General features: G+C 42.2%; 1 protein-coding gene across 4 annotated transcripts in view; it reads right to left on the bottom strand.

The window, feature by feature from the left end:
* Positions 1-19989, bottom strand: part of LOC120944009 (neurabin-1-like) — a 146294-nt gene that overhangs the window by 41404 nt on the left and 84901 nt on the right. For all 4 annotated transcript variants that reach the window (XM_040357743.1, XM_040357740.1, XM_040357741.1 and 1 more), the window contains exons 7-11: positions 19343-19492; positions 10896-10949; positions 9831-10060; positions 5592-5688; positions 2531-2705 (exon numbers count right to left, since the gene is read on the bottom strand). In XM_040357743.1, coding sequence (XP_040213677.1) covers positions 2531-2705; positions 5592-5688; positions 9831-10060; positions 10896-10949; positions 19343-19492 — 706 coding nt within the window. The remainder of the gene's footprint in view (positions 1-2530; positions 2706-5591; positions 5689-9830; positions 10061-10895; positions 10950-19342; positions 19493-19989) is intronic.

The raw sequence follows: 19989 nt of genomic DNA, 5'->3' as shown, positions 1-19989 counted from the left end.
AGACTAAGTCAAGTCTAACACATGCATTGTTTTAATCAGGTTTAATCACAGAATGCTGTGACTTCATGTGCTGCGTCAAACAGAGCAAAAGTAAAACACATTATCAATCAAGGGAAACCTGCACACCCTCCATGTCAACGAAAATACAAAGTCTCACTGCAAAAAAAAAATTGAAATTAAAAAAAAAAAAAAAAAAATGCAAAAGCCCATACACTGGCATTTTTTGGCTTTGTATTTAGGGATTAAAAATAAATGAATACATGAAACCTGTGCATTTCGGGGCAACTCTGGCACAATTGCCTAAATATTTAGCATACTTGTTTGAAGCAGAACTCCAGAAAAAAGGTTTGTGGAGCAGCTTGGTTTTGTCCAGGGGCGCACAGGAAGGCAATCGAAGGAAGGGATACAACCATCCTTTGATCCTCTGGAAACAGCGCCCCTCCAATCCAGCAGTGGACTGTTCCTGCCATTCTCACATCCGCCAGTGCGTAAAGACGTCAGGAACCGTCCTTGCACAAAACCGCTAGCATGTAGGAGGCAGAAACAGCAGGGACCGGTCTTGTGCTCAGAAGATCGGCAGACTAGATGAGTATATCCTTGCTCTTCCCACCCCTAGACAAAAACAAGCAGTCCATGCAGTGCGGGCACAGCCCCACTGGGAGCATATATTTTTTTTCCCCTGGAGGTCCTCTTTAAAGCGGACGTCCAGTCAAATTGCTAAATACATAAATACAAATTCTTCGGCAGATAAAATAGATCTTTATCTTCATGTCCTTTTCAGTTTTGAGATTTACACAGCACAGACCTATTTGGCAGGAAAGGATGCCTGCATTCCCTTTCCTCGCTGTGGTTCAGTAACACCAAAAGGGTGTACTCACAATGGGTACAGCTAAACTGTGCCCAAATTTGACTGCGCCCCGAAATCTGCATTCACACTGGGCTATGAGCAAGTGTTGCCGGGCAAAATTACATCATCACTACTGCCAATCAGACACGGTGATCCTTGCTTTTGCACTTCGTAATCTACGGAGAGTTCTGCGCTCACACTAGCGAACTGTACTTGACAAGTAAACCATGCCCGGGATCCCTGTCCCAAGTGGTCATGGGCTTTGTACGTTCAATGGGCATAGTTTGGAGCCATCACCACACACACACACACACACACACACACACACACACACACACACACACACACACAGCCAAGGGTATGAACCGTGCCTTGGACCAGTTAAAACTGCCAGTATGAGTTCACCCATAGAGGTCTCCTTCCCACCCTTAGCCTGTGAATGGATAGTGAGGGGAAAAGTCAGCTGACTGACCTCATCTCGCTCACTCTGCTCTCTAATGCCATGCTCCTTTCTACAGTAGCAAAATTGGCTCCACACACCACATTTGAGGGTGTAGAGTGTCTTAACTTTCTTGGTGGTTTTCCACCTTCAAAGTCTTAGGCATATTTTGTACATCACACAGCACAAAGCCCCCCCTCCAAAAAAAACTTAAAATTTGGATTCCAGGTTGTAATGAAACAGAACACACACACACACACACACACACACACACACACACACACACACACACACACAAAACAAGTGGATGTGGGGGATAATGAAGTGCGTGAATGCTTATGCAAGCTCTCAAGAAAACAGACCATGTGCAAAATATCAGAACTGCTATGGGTGATCTCCTGGGAAATCCTAGAAGACTGCCCGTCTCTAGCTTCAGTATTCTGAGACACTGACCTATAACAAAGCAATCAGAACTCCAGATCTTCATACTTGTTCCTAGATAGTGACTCAATGTACTAGATCAAAAGAATTGGCAGAATAGCTATGGAACTTTCCCAGGTAAGCGATGTACATGCACCCGGCCATCCATATGATGCAAAAGAAAGTGATTAAGCAGACCAGGCCACCTTCTTCAATTGATCCACTATTCCGTTCTGATGCTCATGTGCCCATTGTGGGCTCTTTCAGCTGTGGACATGGTCAGCATGGGCACGCTGACAGGTGTGCATGGGCACTCTGACAGGTCTGCAGCCCCATATACAAAACTACTATGCCCATTTATTCTGCTTTCAACACAAACTTCAGGGACAACATGTTTACTTGCAGCCAAACAAATCCCGACATTTAGATGCCATTGTAACAAGATAATCAATGTTCTTCACTTGACCCGTCAGTGGTAATAAAATTATGATCTGTGTATTCCCCTCATGACTGGGAGGAAGTCAAGAATGCTGCATTTCTTAAAGAATATCTACTGTAGCTTCCTTTTATTCAATACTGAAGAATATTCAAAATGCTTCAAATTAATTTTGAAAAGACAGTGTGAAAAGGTTTTTCTTTATTTTGCAAATTCTGGCAGTCTTCATACAAAATGGTCATACTTCTGGTGATATGTTCTTTTATAAAATATATATAACTATATTATTATTCTTCTTCAGGATTTATATGGTGCCAACAGTTTACGCAGCGCTTTAACAACCCAGGGAACTAGATCATTTTTATTAAGAACAAAACAAATCACTTACCAGACACAGAACTTTCTAGAAGTGTAAAGCCCTCTGTCTCCAGATCTTCTGAGGTCTCCTCTGCAGCTGCGCCTGCATGTTCCTCACCATTTTCATTATCACCACCATCTTTACTGTGGGGGGCCACCTGCAGAGAATGCTCATACGCACCGAGTCTGCTCTCAAGATCTGAAATCTATTATTAAAAAGCTTTACTTATTACATCATTTTGCAGAGAATGATTAGGCACATACAAGACAGGACGTGCATGCAAGAATTCCAACAGCACCAGGTAAAGAGCTTGAGACTAGTCCAAGTAACTGGTCCCAAAACCTCAAAAACTGGCTAAGCAAACAATTTTGCTCAAGTGGTGCCTGCAATAAACTTCATCGTAATTTATGCATTCTTGTGGTGCTCATGGATTTCAGGCATAGACCACTAAGCCAAGTCAACGTGAAGCTCTACCCTCAACCACCTTTCTAGAAGACTTAAAAGTATTGGCTTTAAAATAAAAAATACTCATGTAGGTTGGATGCAGCATTGATCCAGTGCTGCATCTGTTCTGTCGGCTCTGCGGTGCGAGCTGAGTGATCAAACACCATTGGTCGCTCAGTTCTGCCCCTTCACTCTGAGAAGAGAGCTGCGACTGTCAGTCACTAGCTCTCTGCTCCCCCAGCGGTCACTGGATCGCTGGGCTGTGGAGGGAGCAGGGAAGACCGTCTCAGACTCTCGGCAAATCGCTGAGAGGCTGTGCCAGGTGCCATTTCAAGTTTATGGTCGAGAATCTTTTAAGAGCCTGGACCGGCAGATTGTCATCTGCCAACAGTGGACTTTAGCCTGTTGTCAGCTGAAAACACGTCACAAGAGTGTTAAGCTCAAGATTTCCAACAAAGGATTGGTTCTGCCTAAAATTTCTGACCCGTTTGACGCTCGAGAATTGCAGTGGACAGTTGCACATTAACAAATTATAACTGGATGACTTACAGCCCCCCACCCCCCAAACACTTATCTGGCTCCTCTAACTGATCCTGCACTGTCATATTGGAAGCATCGCTTGTCCACTTTCTGGTCTCGTAGGAGACACAGGCAGCAGCGGAAGCCATTGGCTCCTGCTGCAGTCAGTCAAACTCTTGTGCGAAGAAAGCAGGGGCTTAGCTTACTGGCGCAGTGTGCATCTATGTACGCAAAGCCTGGCTCGAGAGCACGTCTGCCAGGGTGCCCCCAAAGTGCATGGCTTGCTATGGGGGAGCCCGCAAGAAGCAGCAGCAGACAGTGCTGGTGGGGGACAAACAAAGTCCCAAGGGACCGCTCTGTGCAATCTTGTAAGGTAACCTTTTACTTAAATTTTAAAACGTATCCTTTAGAATCCCTTTAAAATAATGCGCATAAAAATAAAAAAATAATCTACTTTTCAAAGAGGCTGCAGTGATATACAGACTGCAGTAAAACAGAAAGCAATAATGAACATTTCATATATCTATTTTCCTTGAACTCCTTGTGGGAAGTTTCCTCACAAAGTCTTATGCAAACCCCATTAACTATTTTAATAGAGGTAGAAATTCATTCTAATCTATTACTTTGGAGGTGTAAGTAATTATTTCTATTTTTAGACTGCTAGAAACGATCTGGAGTGTTTTTAAATATATTTTGATCGCATCATCGTCTTTGTGAAGTGGTTTGAATTATAAGCATTGCCACCCACACAACTGCTGTACTTTGGTAATTTCAAACTCTGAAAAACAGCTCAAAAGTTGGCACAGCAATACCTGGCTTTTAGCAGAAAAGTGGCTCACTACAAAAAAAAAAAAAAAAAAAAATTGACGAAACCATTATGAAGTTTAGAACACTACTTTAAAAGAGAACTCGTCCAGATAAAAAAAAAAAAAAAACTCACAACAGAAATTTTAACAGTGCAGGCACCTACCTACAACAGACCCCCCCCCCCTCCAAAGCCCCACCACTCCAGGCTCATTCTGAAAAGCAAAGCACCGACACTTCTGGGTGATGTAGGAGCTTCTTAACAAGCCCGCTCTCTGCTGAAAACAGGTCAAAGGAGTGCAAAACAAATGATCCCTAAGAGGAGTAAATCCAAAACGCGATGTGGCTGTACTTCTCCTTTAAACAATTTTTTTATTAATTTTTTTTTTTTTTATTAAACTTTATTGCTATCACAAGAGATAAAACAAAATTCCCTGACAGCATAGCCCATGGCAGGTCCTATTTATGAAGAGATGTGGGGTTTATTAGACCCCAAATCTCTCCTCCGGCCTCCAATGCAGCTGATCAGACAGATCAACAGATGAAATAATGAAATCCTCATCACTCCCAGTTTCTGGGGCCACAGAGAGGGAGGAACGTTGTCAGTTTCTCTCATCCTGTGCCGCCGCTGACTGCAGCGCTCCCGGGCTCAACGATTGGGCAGGAGAGCCCGAGAAAGGCATCGGGGACCCCATTCCACCACCCGCAGAAGTGATCGAGTGGCTACTCAGCCACACAAATCACTTCACCGGCTAAAAATTCTGATACTGGGATGCTGCCTGTAGTTGCAGGCAGCATTCCAGTATGACCACTGCAAGCAGAAAATATCATATGACAGCCTACAGTTGGCAAGTGGTTAAAGAGATATTAAATTCCAAACCAAAATATAATATTATTGCATTAGCTTTCTCTTTATGCAAGCTGGCCAGAGCACCTGGTGATCTGGTCAGGAATATACCTTGTGTATTAGAGTGCCTCAGGATGATGGAGCAACAGAGACAGTTTTGGACAGCAGCATGGTCAGTCTGGGGGAGGGAAGTGTTACACGGACTAGCCGATTTAAATACACTAAACATATTAAAGCCAAGCACCAGCTAACACTCAAGCAGTTACAGCAACAGTTTTGTTCCTTTTAGGATAAAGGTTTCCCATCAAAACTGATCACTGTAAGCAGTGTTAACAGTTTTCCCCCATACTTGAATAGCAAGGCATGTGGAACTATGATCCCTACTACTGATCAGCCCCTCCGAATTCTGATTCTATTCAGTTCAGAGATGTGCCAAAAAAACAAACATACACCCACACAACCCCAAAACACACTTACTCTTTTGTGCAGCAAATTCATTTGTTCGGTATGCCGTCTGTCCTTTTCTTTTAGGCGCTCTTGGTGCTCTTCCTCCCTCTTTTGAAAGTCTATTTCTCTAAAATTAAAATTAAGGATATGTAAGAAACAAAATAAAAAAAGGCCCATTAACCAGTTTATCCAAGATGCACACATTTTTTTATAAATTTTTCTAATTTAAATCTTATGTGGAAAAATGTAAATGAAATGAAAGTTATGTGAATCTGGAATTTAAAAAAACAAAAACACACACATTGATACAGAGGACCTTAAGAAAATATTTGAAAAGGTCCTTGTAAGTTGCAGCTGTGAGCTGCTATGGACTCACGCAGGGAAGCGTCCATGGACCTAGAGGCAGGCAGCGTGCCTCCAGGTCTGTGCACCAAAACCCTGCATACCTGTTAAAATCAGAGCTGCATGCAAGTCTGTTCACCCCCCTCTGTCCCCATTCACCAGCATAGTCTGCCTGCGTGCAGCTCCACATAGCTCAGAATGGATCAGTAACTTGCTCTTCATGCCATACAGGCCAATGATGTCGGCTGCATGAGCCCTTATATTGACATGAATTTCTTTTGACGAATTGCCATAGTTATCAAACTGGAGCTAACATTATTAATCCAACCAACTGAATCTCACCATACTTACAGCTCAGTTGTGTTCATGTTACAGTTCTATTGAAAAGCATCCATTTCCCTGAAACTCAGTGGCTTTCCTGGTTGTTAATATATCCTCGTTATTCACTTACAATTAAGCAAGCTCTCGTTTTCTTGATCCAACTCTACTATATACACTGCAAGTTGCTCCCCAATGTTGCGTTAAGTGCTTGCTACAACTACGGGATGTCCGCAATACTGAGATCAGCGTTTTCTTATAGTGAGTGTAGTGTTTAAAATAAAGATGCTATACTTGCCTGCACTGTGCAATGGTTTTTCACAGAGCGGCCCCAAACTTTCTCTTCTGGGGTGCACCGACGGCACTCCCAGCTCCTCCTCCCTTCCAAGTACCCCCATCTTAATCCGCTGGTTATGGGTGCACTTGTGCAGGCTTGAACCCAAGCTGAGCTTTGTGTCTATACACATAGAGCATGGCTCCGGCCTGCCCTGCCCACCACTCCCTCCCCACAGAAATTGACAGCAGCAGAAGACAATGGCTCCCACTGCTGCCTCCGAGTCCTATGAGGGGAGACCGCTGCACTGCTGCTCTCAGGCACTGCACTGTATTGAGATCAGGCAAGTATTTAGGGGGGTGATCATGGAAGGTTTTTTGGGGAAACTTTAATGTCACCAAAACGGCACCTTGTTCTGACAGAGTGTACAGTTCACTGTTCAACTATAACTCATTATGACACTTAAAGATTTCTGTGTACTCTGCTCCACCACCAATATGCCATGTATGGGCAGGCTGAATGTACCAAAAATGATCAACTTGGGTAAAACCAGCCTGTGAGACTTTTACATGCGATTATTGCTAGCGGCTGTTATAGCTGCTAGCGGTAATAACGGTTTTCCCGGGGGGGACTGCTTCCCCCGTCCCAACAGGTCAACACAATGGCTCTGCAGGAGGGATTCCTCCCATTAACACTGACTGTGTAACAATTTTCTTTTATAACCTGTGCAAGGAGAATATCTCTTCAAATTTTGCAGGTCTCTTTGTACCCAAAATAAGCATGACAAGACAGAGGATGAATTACATCAATGCCGTGGCTTGTGCGCACAGCAGAGGTCAGCATGTCCACCATTGCAAGCATATGATTTGAAGCTTGCTTTAACACTTAGGCCTCATTCACACCATCTGCAGAGAAGTCCGTTTTTATGCATGTGTTCTGCAAGGGCATAAAAAACAATTGTTCTCTATGTCCTGTTCACATTACAACATTGGTATCATGTGCAGATTTTTTTCTGCACAGGAATCTGCAACCTGTAAAAACTTACCGAAATGCGCATAAAAAAACTGATGTAAACTCGTGTCTCTGCAAGTGAAATCTGTGCGTCAGTTTCCATCAGTTTCTCTCCACGTATGGTGGGATTGAGGCCTTAGTTGTCTGACAAATTGTGACATGGTTGCAGAAAAATATGCTTTTGTCAGATAGGCCACTTGCTGAATTTTAGCACCAAGTTTAAAAAGTTTGCTGTAAATTGAACACATTCCAAACCAGCCCTCGTTTTTACAGTAATGGTCAGAGATACAGGGTAACCTCTCTTACCAGTCCAAGACATTGCTCCCTACATAGGGTTCAGTCTTGGCCTGTCACAGTGGGAATACCCCCAAAGCAATCTTCGGGGGCTAAATTCCATAGTAATGATGGACCATGGTCCTGGACATGTACAGCACCCTGCAGTTGAGTACAATCCCAAAAAGCTTGGTAAGCAGTGTAAAATCTACATAAAAACAAAATGCATCGATTTGCAAACCTCAAACCTAAATTTTATTCACAACAGAAAACATATCAAAGGTTTAAAATAAGAAAATGGACCATTTTAAAAAGGTAACCTTGAAACTGATAGCAACAGGTCTCAAAGTTGGGAAAGGGACATATTTACTATGGTATAGTATCCCCTCTTAACACTCTGTAAATGTCTAGGAACAGAGGAGACCAGTTGCTGGAGATTTGGGGGAGGAATGTTGCCCCATTCTTGCCCGATATAGGATTCTAAATACTCAACGGTCCTGGGTCTTTGACGTATTTTTTGTTTCAAGATGAACCAAACCTTTTCAACAGGCCAGTCAGGCAGCCATAATTTTCTGATACAAAGCTATGCTGTTGTCATAGATGCAGTATGCAGTTTAGCATTGTCCTGCTGAAATAAGCAAGGCCTTACCTTAAAAAGACGTCACCTGTATGGGATCATATGCTGCTCTAAAACCTAGATATATGGTGCCTTTCCAGATGTGCTGCCCATTCCTTACCTACTAAAGGCATCCCAATACCATCAGAGATGCAGGCTTTTGAACTGAGTAATAAGGCCGAAAGTCCTGTTCCTTTCGTCCAGAGGACGCAGAGTCCATGGTTGCCAAAAAGAATGTCAAATTTTGATTCATCTGACCACAAAACAGTTTTCCACTTTGCAACAGACCATTATGAAATGAGCTTTGGCCCTGAGATCATGATCAGATATGGGTTCTGCTTTGCACAATAGAGCTTTACCTTGTTTTTTGGATGGCACAGTGAATTGTGTTTACAGACCGGGATTTTGGAAGTATTCCTGAGCCCATACAGTGATGTCATCACAGAATCATACCTGTCTGAGGGCCAAAGATCATGGGCATCCAATATTGTGTTTTGGCCTTGTCCCTTGTGCACAGAGATTTCTCCAGATTCTCAGAATCTTTTGAAATTATGTACTGTAGAGGAGGATATATTTATAGTCTTTGCACCATTACTTTGAAGAACATTATTCTGAAATTTTAGATGCTGCTTTCCAGACTGGTGAACCTCTGCCCATCTTTACTTCTGAGACAGGACACTCTAAGATGCCCATGTTATACCCAATCAGGTTAATGACTTGTTGACAAATGGTTAGAAAATGTTCTTTCAGCTCTTCCTTGCTAGTACCACATACTTTGCCAAATTTTTGATGCCCTGTCACAACTTTTTTGAAACATGTTGCTGCCATCAATTTCAAAATTACCTTATTTCTTAAAATAGTACATTTTCTCAGTTTAAACATTTGATAGGTTTTCGATTGTGAATAAAATATGGATTTATGAATAAAATATGGATTTATGAGATTTGCAAATCATTGCACTCTGTTTTTATGTAGATTGTACACAGTGTTCCAACTTTTGTTTTGAAGTTGGGGTTGGACGTGGGTTGCACCGACTCGAATGCAATGCTTCCATTGTAATACTTAGAAGACAGTGAGGGGTTGATTGAAGATTTGACTGAAGAAACAGAAGATAAAATAAACTAGTCAATGTGAGATTGATTTCTCTGCAAGGGAGAAGAGGTCCACCCCATTCGGACAGCAGCAAAAAACTGGGAACTTGGATTGAGGTAGGATTATAGGGAAGGCACCCAGGGGGACATGTCCTTGAAAAGCTTTACCAGCGTCCAACCATCTGAAGATACAACTCGGGGGCTTTGAACGCTCAGCCTTTGCCATATGATTATTATTTTTATCATCTGCCGAGTTACACATTGGTAACGATCTTGCTTTTAATAATATTTGTTTCTAAAACTTGTGGATGTAAAAATCACATGATTATACAGAGATGACCTACTTCAGCTGGAATTCCTTCAGTAACTTCTTGGCCTTTGTGTACTTCTTCTCCAGAGTATCATACTGCTCCTGAGTTTCTTTCAGATGTTCATTAACAGTTTTACACAGCGCCTGAGCCTCCAGCCAGTAGGTTTCCAACTTCTTAATCTTCTCCTTGTTTTCCTCTACAGACTGCAGATATTTTGACCGGTTTGTCTCCCAATCCAGTTTCTCAGCCTCAGCAGCTTTTATCTTTAAAACAAATAAGACAGACAAGCCAACGTGAACTTCTGCTCTTTCAAAAAAGAGAAAAAGAAAAAAAGAAAAAAAGAAGAAGTTTATATTTTTATATACACCACATGAAAGAAATCAGACTTTATAGTGGAAGATGCAAATGAGATTTACTAATCTATCCATTCTTTATACTGTTCTCTTATAACCATTCCTTAGCCTCATATTCCAAAAGGTGAGAAAACTAAAGCTGAACTCCAACCTTAGCTTCAGTCTTACACAGTTGCACCGGCTATTTTGTACTAAAATTGCTTATTCGGATTTTACTGCACACCAAGTTTCTCAGTGTGCATCAGAAACTGCAGCAAATCAAATAAAACCTGACCCATGTCCTTCCTGGAGAAGGACTTCCAGCATCATCTAGATATTTTCTCTCTAGCCTTACTGTTCTTGGCCCTCCAATTTCATTCATTGATATCGGTTCCACAGTGGGTGGTACCTAGAGTAACCTCCAAGCAAATGCAGCCGACCGGGAAATAAACTTGACCTTTAAAGTGTCCATGTTGCCCATAGTAACCAAGCACATTATTGCCTTTATTGTCTAGGCTCATCGAGAAAAAAAGGGGGGGGGGGTTCGATGATCTACTTGTTCTAGGCAACAACCTTTGTTTCGCGCTTAAAAAGCAGACAAAAGGGAACTCTTTACCCAATACCCTCACAAACTGTGTGTGCACGTCAATCGTGTTGATAACACAACTCATGCAAAAAGATACTTCCTTTGCATTATACGTTTTTTTCCTGTACAGCCATGAGAATAAAGGTAAACATACACTAATAAAATGGTAAAATGACTTACCTTCTCTTTCAGCTGAAGCACCTCGGCGTTTGTGACAGCATGCTTTAGTTGCAGCTGCAGAAAGGAAAGTATCTGTAAGCTTACATGTACAACCGTACTGCTCTTATGTTTAAAACTGAATTATCTTGTATCTGCTTTAAATTTTATTACAATTTCAATGTTCTTCAGAATACCTGGAGAGTGATAAATCATTGTGCCGAGGACAAAAATAAGCAAAATGTATAAAAGGAGAGCAAGCATCTAGCATGTTTTGTTTTACAAACAGTATCGGATTGTGTCAACTTTTGTGGCAAACAGACTAAAAAAAAGGTGGGTCCAAAAATAATGTGGGGCAAAATAAATGCAGACATGAGTAAGAAAATGTTTGTATAGTTTAACCATGATAACGGTGCCGTGTATATGAGAAACTTGCATGCAACTGGAGGAAAGTAAGTTGCCATCTCCTGCCCCAAAGAACTTATGTGAAAACCTGAACCAATAAAATCACTATATTTCAGTCATATCAAGTAAATGTCAAACTTTTTTCAGCTTTATTACAATGTGCGATAGGTTTAGCAGAGCACGCATCAGATACTGTCCCTTCAATAGCGATATCGATCCTGGAGATGGGGGAGGTTTTTATATATAATATAAAAAATAAAAATAAAAACACTTATAATCAAGCAGCATTTTTAAAGTGTTAAATTACTACACTCATTTCTCAACTGTAAATATGGAAATAAAACCAAATTTTACTTGCGCTACAGTTCAAAGGTGGGTGGAGAAAGCAGTGAGCTCCTGAGCCTGCAGATGTCACAATCTTAGAGCTGCCCCGCCAGCCTCTGCATTGTGTCACGTAGGACAGATCCACGTGATGTGTAAAGCATTCCTATGACACTTTTGGGTGGAACTCCGGTTTAAAGTGGTAGCAAACTTTTTTAGTTTAAAGGATTTCCCCCTGCAAGGTAAAGGCATAAATGTGCTAGTATGCATTGCATACCAACACATTATGAAAGACTTGCCTTGAAACAAAGCCCTCAAGCAGCATACTGTTGTCGCTGCAGAGGCTTCTATATTTCACCCATTCTTCCTTCAAAGCTGCGATGACGTCACTCCTGCGCATGCTCGCGGGAGTCATGGCTGCGGCACAAAGCTTTGAAGGAAAAGCACGGGTATGCCTTTCCTTTAGAGCGCATGCGCTGGTGACATCACCAGCTCCTGCTTATAGGAATATCTCCTAAACAGTCCACGTTTAGAAGATATTCATTTTACCTACAGATCAGCTTTATTATATGCAATTCAGGTGTTTACTTCCAATCAGCTTTTAACTTCAGCTTGTTCAATTAAGCTTTGGCAATAAAACCTGGAATCAGACTGTTTTCTATGCACTCTCCAGCCTTAGTAATGCAGGACATACTCCATGTTGCTACAATGAGAACTCAAAATCTAATAAGAATTTTTGATTCCCTTTACCCAAGCTGATGCAAGTACGGTATTTTTAGAACATGGGTAGTCCCCCAAGATAGATGACTGTACATGGCAACAGAGATCCTCCTGCAACAGATTGTATAATAAATTATTATATATATATATATATATATATATATATATATATATATATATATATATATATATATATATATATATATATATATATATATAAAATTTAACAAAGCGAACTAGTAAACATGATAATTTTCATGTATGAATAACAAGTATAACCAAGGCACAAAATGCAGTGTACAGCATCAATAAAGACAATAGCAAATGCTTGGATTCAGTCTCGAGTTATGAGTAAATAACTGATCGTGCATCTGAAATATTCTAGTGTCCATCCTGTGGGTTCAAGAAGGGCAACAGTACCTAGGATAAGTACATCCCTGTTTCCCGGTTCATAAGACAAAGTAGTAAAAATAATTAAAGACAAACCAAGTAGGCTTCCTAATGAACCAAACAATAAAAAGGAAAAATAAAAGTGGGAAGTAATTAACTGTGTAAAAATATATCTCATGCCACCAGAGGTGTTATTGTGGTGTAATTGTATTGTATTTCCCAAGTAGCTACCATATAATTCCCAACTTTCCCATTTGCGATCAAAGATATGCATCGTATCAAGAATGGTATTATTCGTATGGCACTGTAGGAGGGTGGCATTTTAACGCAATAGCCCAAATGATCACGCAGAAAAGTGTTTGGGTCAATTTTTGGGTTGGGGCTGGGACCTCTGGAAGAGGTGCAAAAAGAAGGCACATTGATGAGACCCTGTCGTTTGGGCCCCTCTAGAGGCAGCCTAATGCCAAATTGGCTTAAGGCCTGGGCAGTGCCAGAATATGTGGAGAAATAAGCCTGCAGCTTGGCACTGCCTAAAGAGGTTTTCCAGGACATTTGGATAAAACAAATGTTTTTTTATTAGGGGTCAGGTACCATCTAGTATGTCATTTCACTGTCTCCTTAAGAGGCGTGGAGCACCTACATTTGTGCATGTTCAAAAGTATGTCTGACCATTCCTCTGTGGTAAACTCTTCACCCATGTCAGATTGCCATCGGACCATGGTTGAGTACATCTCAAGTAAGTGCAACCCATTTAGATAGCTATAAATCTTAGATGTGACCCCCCTTGTCCCTGGAGGAATTATAACAGATGGATTAAGGTTAGGGAGTTAAGAGTGGTGAGGGTGTTCGACTCCAACCAAAGGAAGTCATTGGGTGAAACAAAGGCTGAGGGGAATCATATCTCCTAGGAATGAAGATAGGGGGGCCTAGAGGAGCATAGGTTAACATTTCTGGTGGTATAATGACCATAAATATGTTTTGCAAACAATGCTGTTCAGAGGGCTAGTCTCTCTGGGCCGAACCCGTGGCATGGCAGGTAGAACTGGCGAATTGATATATATTCAAATTGAGGCCAGGGCATCTGCGATGGAGAAGTGCCATTGGGTTGTTTGGGCTAGTCTACTAGCCAAGTTGTAAAAGTCATATATTAGGTAAGCCTACTGTATCTATTTATAACAGGAAGAAAAGATAGACATTTTTCTCCCCAGAATTTAAAAGCGGTTTAAGGCGTTGTAAAGGCAGGTTTTTTTTTCATCTTAACGCAGTCTATGCATTAGGAGAAAAAGCCTGTGTGTAGCAGCCACCCAGCACCCCCATCTTTATCCAGCGATGGCCATGAGTCCCTCGGCCTTCCAGGACTTCCCTCCCAAGATTTCTTAATCATGTAGTTTCATGGTGTAATTTGTTGTCCCGTGAGGCATTCAGCATGGCACTGCACAGGTTCATGCAGGACTCCTGTCTGTAGTGCGAAATCTAAAGCTAAATTACAGGATACAATTTTCTTGTTCAATTTACTTTAGATTTACCTTCAACTACGGAGCACAAGGGCCTGCCTGATTGCATACAAAGTTGAAAGCGTTTAGGTTTGACCTCATATGGGTTTGGAAAATCTAAAGAAAAGCTGTAGAAGAAAATTGTATATAGTGTATGGCCAGCCTAACTTCCTGCGATGAAACTATATATCCCACAATCTAGTGTCAAAGTGTCTAGTGCAGATGAGAGCTAAAATAGCCATTAGATCTGAGACAGACAACTCATGCAGTGTTTCATCATATTTGCATTTTAACCACTTCATGCAAAATCACGTACCTGTACGTCATTTTGTTGAAGTGGTTGTACAGCCAGAAGCCTCACCCGGTACTGTTTTACTGTTGGCAGGAAGCTTTCAAGTGATAAACAATGCGGCTAATGAGCCACTTGTCCGTTAGCACAAGCAGCGGAAGGGGACATTTCCTTCCTCCCTCCCCAACCGGTGCCGATTTAAAAAAATCCAAGGTATAAAAAATAAAATAAAAAAAATAAAATAGAAAAAGGATTTTGACCGCAGATCTCTCCATAAAGCATATTTGTCACTGCCCATTACTCTCACAAGGGATGTTTACAGTGATCAGAATTTTTATTTATTTTTTTTAACACTTTCCCTACCGAGTCATTGTAAAATTACGTCGGCGGGAACCCTTCCTCCTTCAGACTGGACGTCATATGATGTTCTTGCATTCCCGGGCGGCTAGGGGGCGTGCGCCGCCGGCGACACAAGCTCCGGCAACATTGCTCGGGACCCGGTGTGCGTGCCCGCGATGTCTGCCGGGCACCCGCGATTGCCCGCAATCATGGCAGGACCATGGATCTGTGTGTGTAAACACACAGATCCATGACCTGTCAGCGGTGAGGAGACCTATGTGTGTTCCCAGTACAGAGGAATACACATCGGTCTCCTCCCCTTGTGAGTCCCCCTACAGTTAGAACTTTAGAGAACATATTAACCCCTTCCTCGTCCTAGTGTTAACCCCTTCCCTGCCAGTGACATTTACACAGTAATCAGTGCAGTTTTATAGCACCAATCGCTGTATAAATGTGAATGGTCCCAAAAATGTGTCAAAAATGTCCGATATGTCCGCCGCAATGTCACAATAAAAAAAATAAAAAAAAAATCGCAGATCTCCGCCATTACTAGTAAAAAAATAAAAATATTAAAAACGCCATAATTCTATTCCCTATTTTGTAGATGCTAGAACTTTTGCGCAAACCGATCAAATACGCTTATTGCGATTTTTTTTTACCAAAAATATGTAGAAGAATACGAATCGGTCTAAACTGAGGAAAAAAAAAATATTTATTAAATCAAAAAGTAAAAAAGATAGTGTTTTTTTCAAAATTGTCGCTCTTCTTTTGTTTATAAAACGCAAAAAATAAAAACCGCAGAGGTGATCAAATACCAAAGGAAAGCTCTATTTGTGGGGGGAAAAGGGCGTCAATTTTGTTTGGGAGCCACGTCGCACGACCGCGCAATTGTCATTCAAAGTGCGAAAGCATCGAAAACTAAAAATTGGTCTGGGCGGCAAGGGGGTGAAAATGCCCTGTATGGAAGTGGTTAAAGAAACAAACAGTGTAAGTAAAACTAATATATATATATATATACATATATATATATACATATATATATATATATATATATATATATATATATATATATACACACATATATACACACACACACACACACACACACACTTTTTTTTAAAGCGGCCCCATCCCCGCGCACCAAAGAAAATTCATACGAAAGTCGCGGCCCCAAAAATGTAAAGTGTGTTCAAATCACATGTGAGGTATCACCACAATCGTTTGAGTTGAGGTTTTTTTTTTTTTTTTTTTAAATACAGTAAGGCCCTTTTCACACTACAAAATAAATCCGTTTTAATAATCCGTTTTAAAATCCGTCAGATAATGGTAAAAAACGGAAGTTATACGTCCTTTATAAAATATCATTAAAGTCTATGGGATTTTTTTATGTTCCGTAAAGATCCGTAATAGTCCGTTATAACATACGGACGTTAGTTTTAACGGAATATGTGACGGGTCTTGCACTATTTTTTGTCAATTTTTTGTCCGTTGCAAGTAACGGATATATTAACGTCCGTTATATTTTAACATTGAAGTCTATGGCACATGGACGTTAGTAAATGTCTCCGTAAATGTCCGTTATGTTAACGGACGTTAATTTTACTGAGCATGGATATTCAGGGGAACCCCGCTGTCAATTTAAAACAAAAATTACGTGCGGTTCCCGGTAAATATCCATAACCAGACCCTTCAGGTCTGGTATGGATATTCAGGGGAACCCCGCCGTCAATTTAAAACAAAAATGACGTGCGGTTCCCCCTAAATATCCATAACCAGACCCATTATCCGAGCACGTTGACCTGGCCGGCCGCAGAAAAGAGGGGGGGACAGAGTGCGGCCCCCCCTCTCTCCTGAACCGCACCAGGCCACATGCCCTCAACATGGGGAGGATGTCCCCATGTTGATGGGGACAAGGGTCTCATCCCCACAACCCTTGCCCGGTGGTTGTGGGGGTATGCGGGCGGGAGGTTTATCAGAATCTGGAAGACCCCTTTAACAAAGGGGACCCCCAGATCCTGACCCCCCCCTGTGTGAAATGGTAATGGGATACACTGTACCTCTACCATTTCACGAAGGAAGTAAAAAGTATTGTAAAAAAAACACACTGACACAAAAGAATAAAGTCCTTTATTAAAAAAAGAAAAAAAAAAACTCCAGCGCTGAAAAATCCACTCGTTCCCGGCTTCCTGCATTGTCCTGATCCTGCGACGGGTGCGGGTGATCTCCCGCGATGAGAAGATCCAGCGTCGGGTGATCTCCGCTCCGGCGATGTGAAGATCCATCCATCCGGCGCAGCAGCATCCCGGACCTCCTCTCACCGCTGGGCACAGCCCAGCGAATGAGCGGCTGAAGCAGTGACATTTCTTATATAGAGGAGGCAGAGCCACCCGTCACGTGACCCTGCCCCCTCTGACGTACCTCTGCTACATCACTGGGGAAGACCAAGAAGAGAAAGGTCTTTCCTCTTCTTGGTCTTCCCCAGTGACGTAGCAGAGGTACGTCAGAGGGGGCAGGGTCACGTGACGGGTGGCTCTGCCTCCTCTATATAAGAAATGTCACTGCTTCAGCCGCTCATTCGCTGGGCTGTGCCCAGCGGTGAGAGGAGGTCCGGGATGCTGCTGCGCCGGATGGATGGATCTTCACATCGCCGGAGCGGAGATCACCCGACGCTGGATCTTCACATCGCGGGAGATCACCCGCACCCGTCGCAGGATCAGGACAACGCAGGAAGCCGGGAACGAGTGGATTTTTCAGCGCTGGAGTTTTTTTTTTTTTTAATAAAGGACTTTATTCTTTTGTGTCAGTGTGTTTTTTTTACAATACTTTTTACTTCCTTCGTGAAATGGTAGAGGTACAGTGTACCCCATTACCATTTCACACAGGGGGGGGGTCAGGATCTGGGGGTCCCCTTTGTTAAAGGGGTCTTCCAGATTCTGATAAACCTCCCGCCCACATACCCCCACAACCACCGGGCAAGGGTTGTGGGGATGAGACCCTTGTCCCCATCAACATGGGGACATCCTCCCCATGTTGAGGGCATGTGGCCTGGTGCGGTTCAGGAGAGAGGGGGGGCCGCACTCTGTCCCCCCCTCTTTTCTGCGGCCGGCCAGGTCAACGTGCTCGGATAATGGGTCTGGTTATGGATATTTAGGGGGAACCGCACGTCATTTTTGTTTTAAATTGACGGCGGGGTTCCCCTGAATATCCATACCAGACCTGAAGGGTCTGGTTATGGATATTTACCGGGAACCGCACGTCATTTTTGTTTTAAATTGACGGCGGGGTTCCCCTGAATATCCATACGACTTCTGGAGCTGAGGGTGAAATGTTTATTAACGGACGTTAGAAAGGAATGATATAACGGATGTATACGGATATATACGGATAAACATTATCCGTTTTCAATAAAGGAAGAATGGTAAAATATTTATCCGTATGTATCCGTTATTAAATCCGTTAATAAACGTCCGTTAATAGGTGTAATACGGATATTATAAAACGGACATACAATCCATAGTGTGAAAGAAGCCTAAAGTGTATTTCTTCCCCAAAAAATTGCGTTTGAAAAATTGCTGCACAAATACCATGCAACAAAATATTGCAACGGCCGCCATATTATTCTCTAGGATCTTTGCTAAAAAATTGTATATAAAATTTGGGGGTTCCAAGTAAATTTTCTAGCAAACAATACTGATTTTAACTTTTAAACAAGTTTTAGAAATAGGCTTGGTCTTGAAGTGGTTAATATTTATGGTGCAATACAGAGGAGGCTGGTGAAACATTCAAACGTTGTGTGAACCGGAACAGAAAGTGGTCTTATCCTAGTGAAGCATAGGGAAAGACTAGCTAAAGAAATACATGGACTAGGGTTGCACCAATACTAGTATCGGTACTGATACTTAACATTCGCATGAATACTTGTACTCATGCAAATGCTCCGATGCTTGACCCGATACCAGGCAAAAGGCCAGTACACCCGGGGTCCTCAGTATCGCGGGGGGGTCGAGTAGCCTCATAAATGATTGGTGCAATGGTGGTTTTCTGACAGCCGCTTCTTCTCGTCTTCCTTTGGCTGTCAGGGAGATCAGTGCTTTGTCACTGCCCCCATTGCCGCACCGATCATCCCCAATTGTCCTGTGTTCCCCCCGGCTCCTCCCTGGTCGCCCCTCGTCCTGATTCTGTCAGGATGGCGATAGGAGAAAGGAGCCGGTAAATCTCATTTCAAAAAGGGGAGATATCGGAAAAATTTAATAAAATTAAAGAAAAACAAAAACAAAACACGACAGTCCATCAGTGGATTGTGAGCACCATCAGTGCGCATATTAGTGCCACCGTCACATGACATAAAAATAAAAAAGGATCGTGAGTACTTGAAAAAAGTATCAGTACTTGTACTTGGTCTTAAAGTGGTATCGGTGCAACCCTAACATGGACATATGGGGAATCGATCAACAGATCCCGCTGACTGTATTGGTAGCTGCACAAAATTAAATAAAATATTCAGATTCAAGTACCTCTTTAAACTTTAATGCCATCTGTGACGTGTCCATATCTAATGAGAAACTGTCTTCATTTTCTGGCAGATCAAAAACTTCCACAGAATTGCCATGAAACTGGGGCTCTAGATCATCATCGTCGTCGTCCTCGTCGTCAAAGTCTTCTTCCTGCAGACAAGATAAATGTGTGAGGCAACCCACAGATACAATCATGGAAAATAAACAATTTCCCGGTTTGTTAGTTCCCAATGTTCAGCTGTCCAGAAATATGAATGCTGCCATTGCTGATCTGAAGAGTGTTGTTACAAAAACTTAGTTCAATTTAGTTTAGGTCACACACACACCAACTTTTACTACAGCTTTTTTTCAAAGCTATGCATTCTAGAAGATAACAAAACATGTAAGCAGCCATCTACAATGCTTATATATTATGGTTTTATCCAAAAAGCTCTTAGGGCTCGTTCACACAAGCTTTCTTTTTTTTTTTCATAAAAACACATGAGCTTTCATCTCTGAAGAGCAATCAGCGATCGGCCACTCCTCAGAAAGCATTTGACAGATCAGGCACTGTATTGCCTCCTCACCACCTGGTTTACCCCTTAATTGCTGTGGTTAAAAGCAACAGCAAAGCATCACAACCGCTGCATGTACACCCCCGGTCCCTG

Source organism: Rana temporaria, chromosome 6 (assembly GCF_905171775.1).
Source record: "Rana temporaria chromosome 6, aRanTem1.1, whole genome shotgun sequence".
Lineage (NCBI taxonomy): Eukaryota > Metazoa > Chordata > Amphibia > Anura > Ranidae > Rana > Rana temporaria.
Note: the sequence above shows the minus strand (reverse complement) of the source record. Positions and strands in the feature narration are given on the sequence as shown.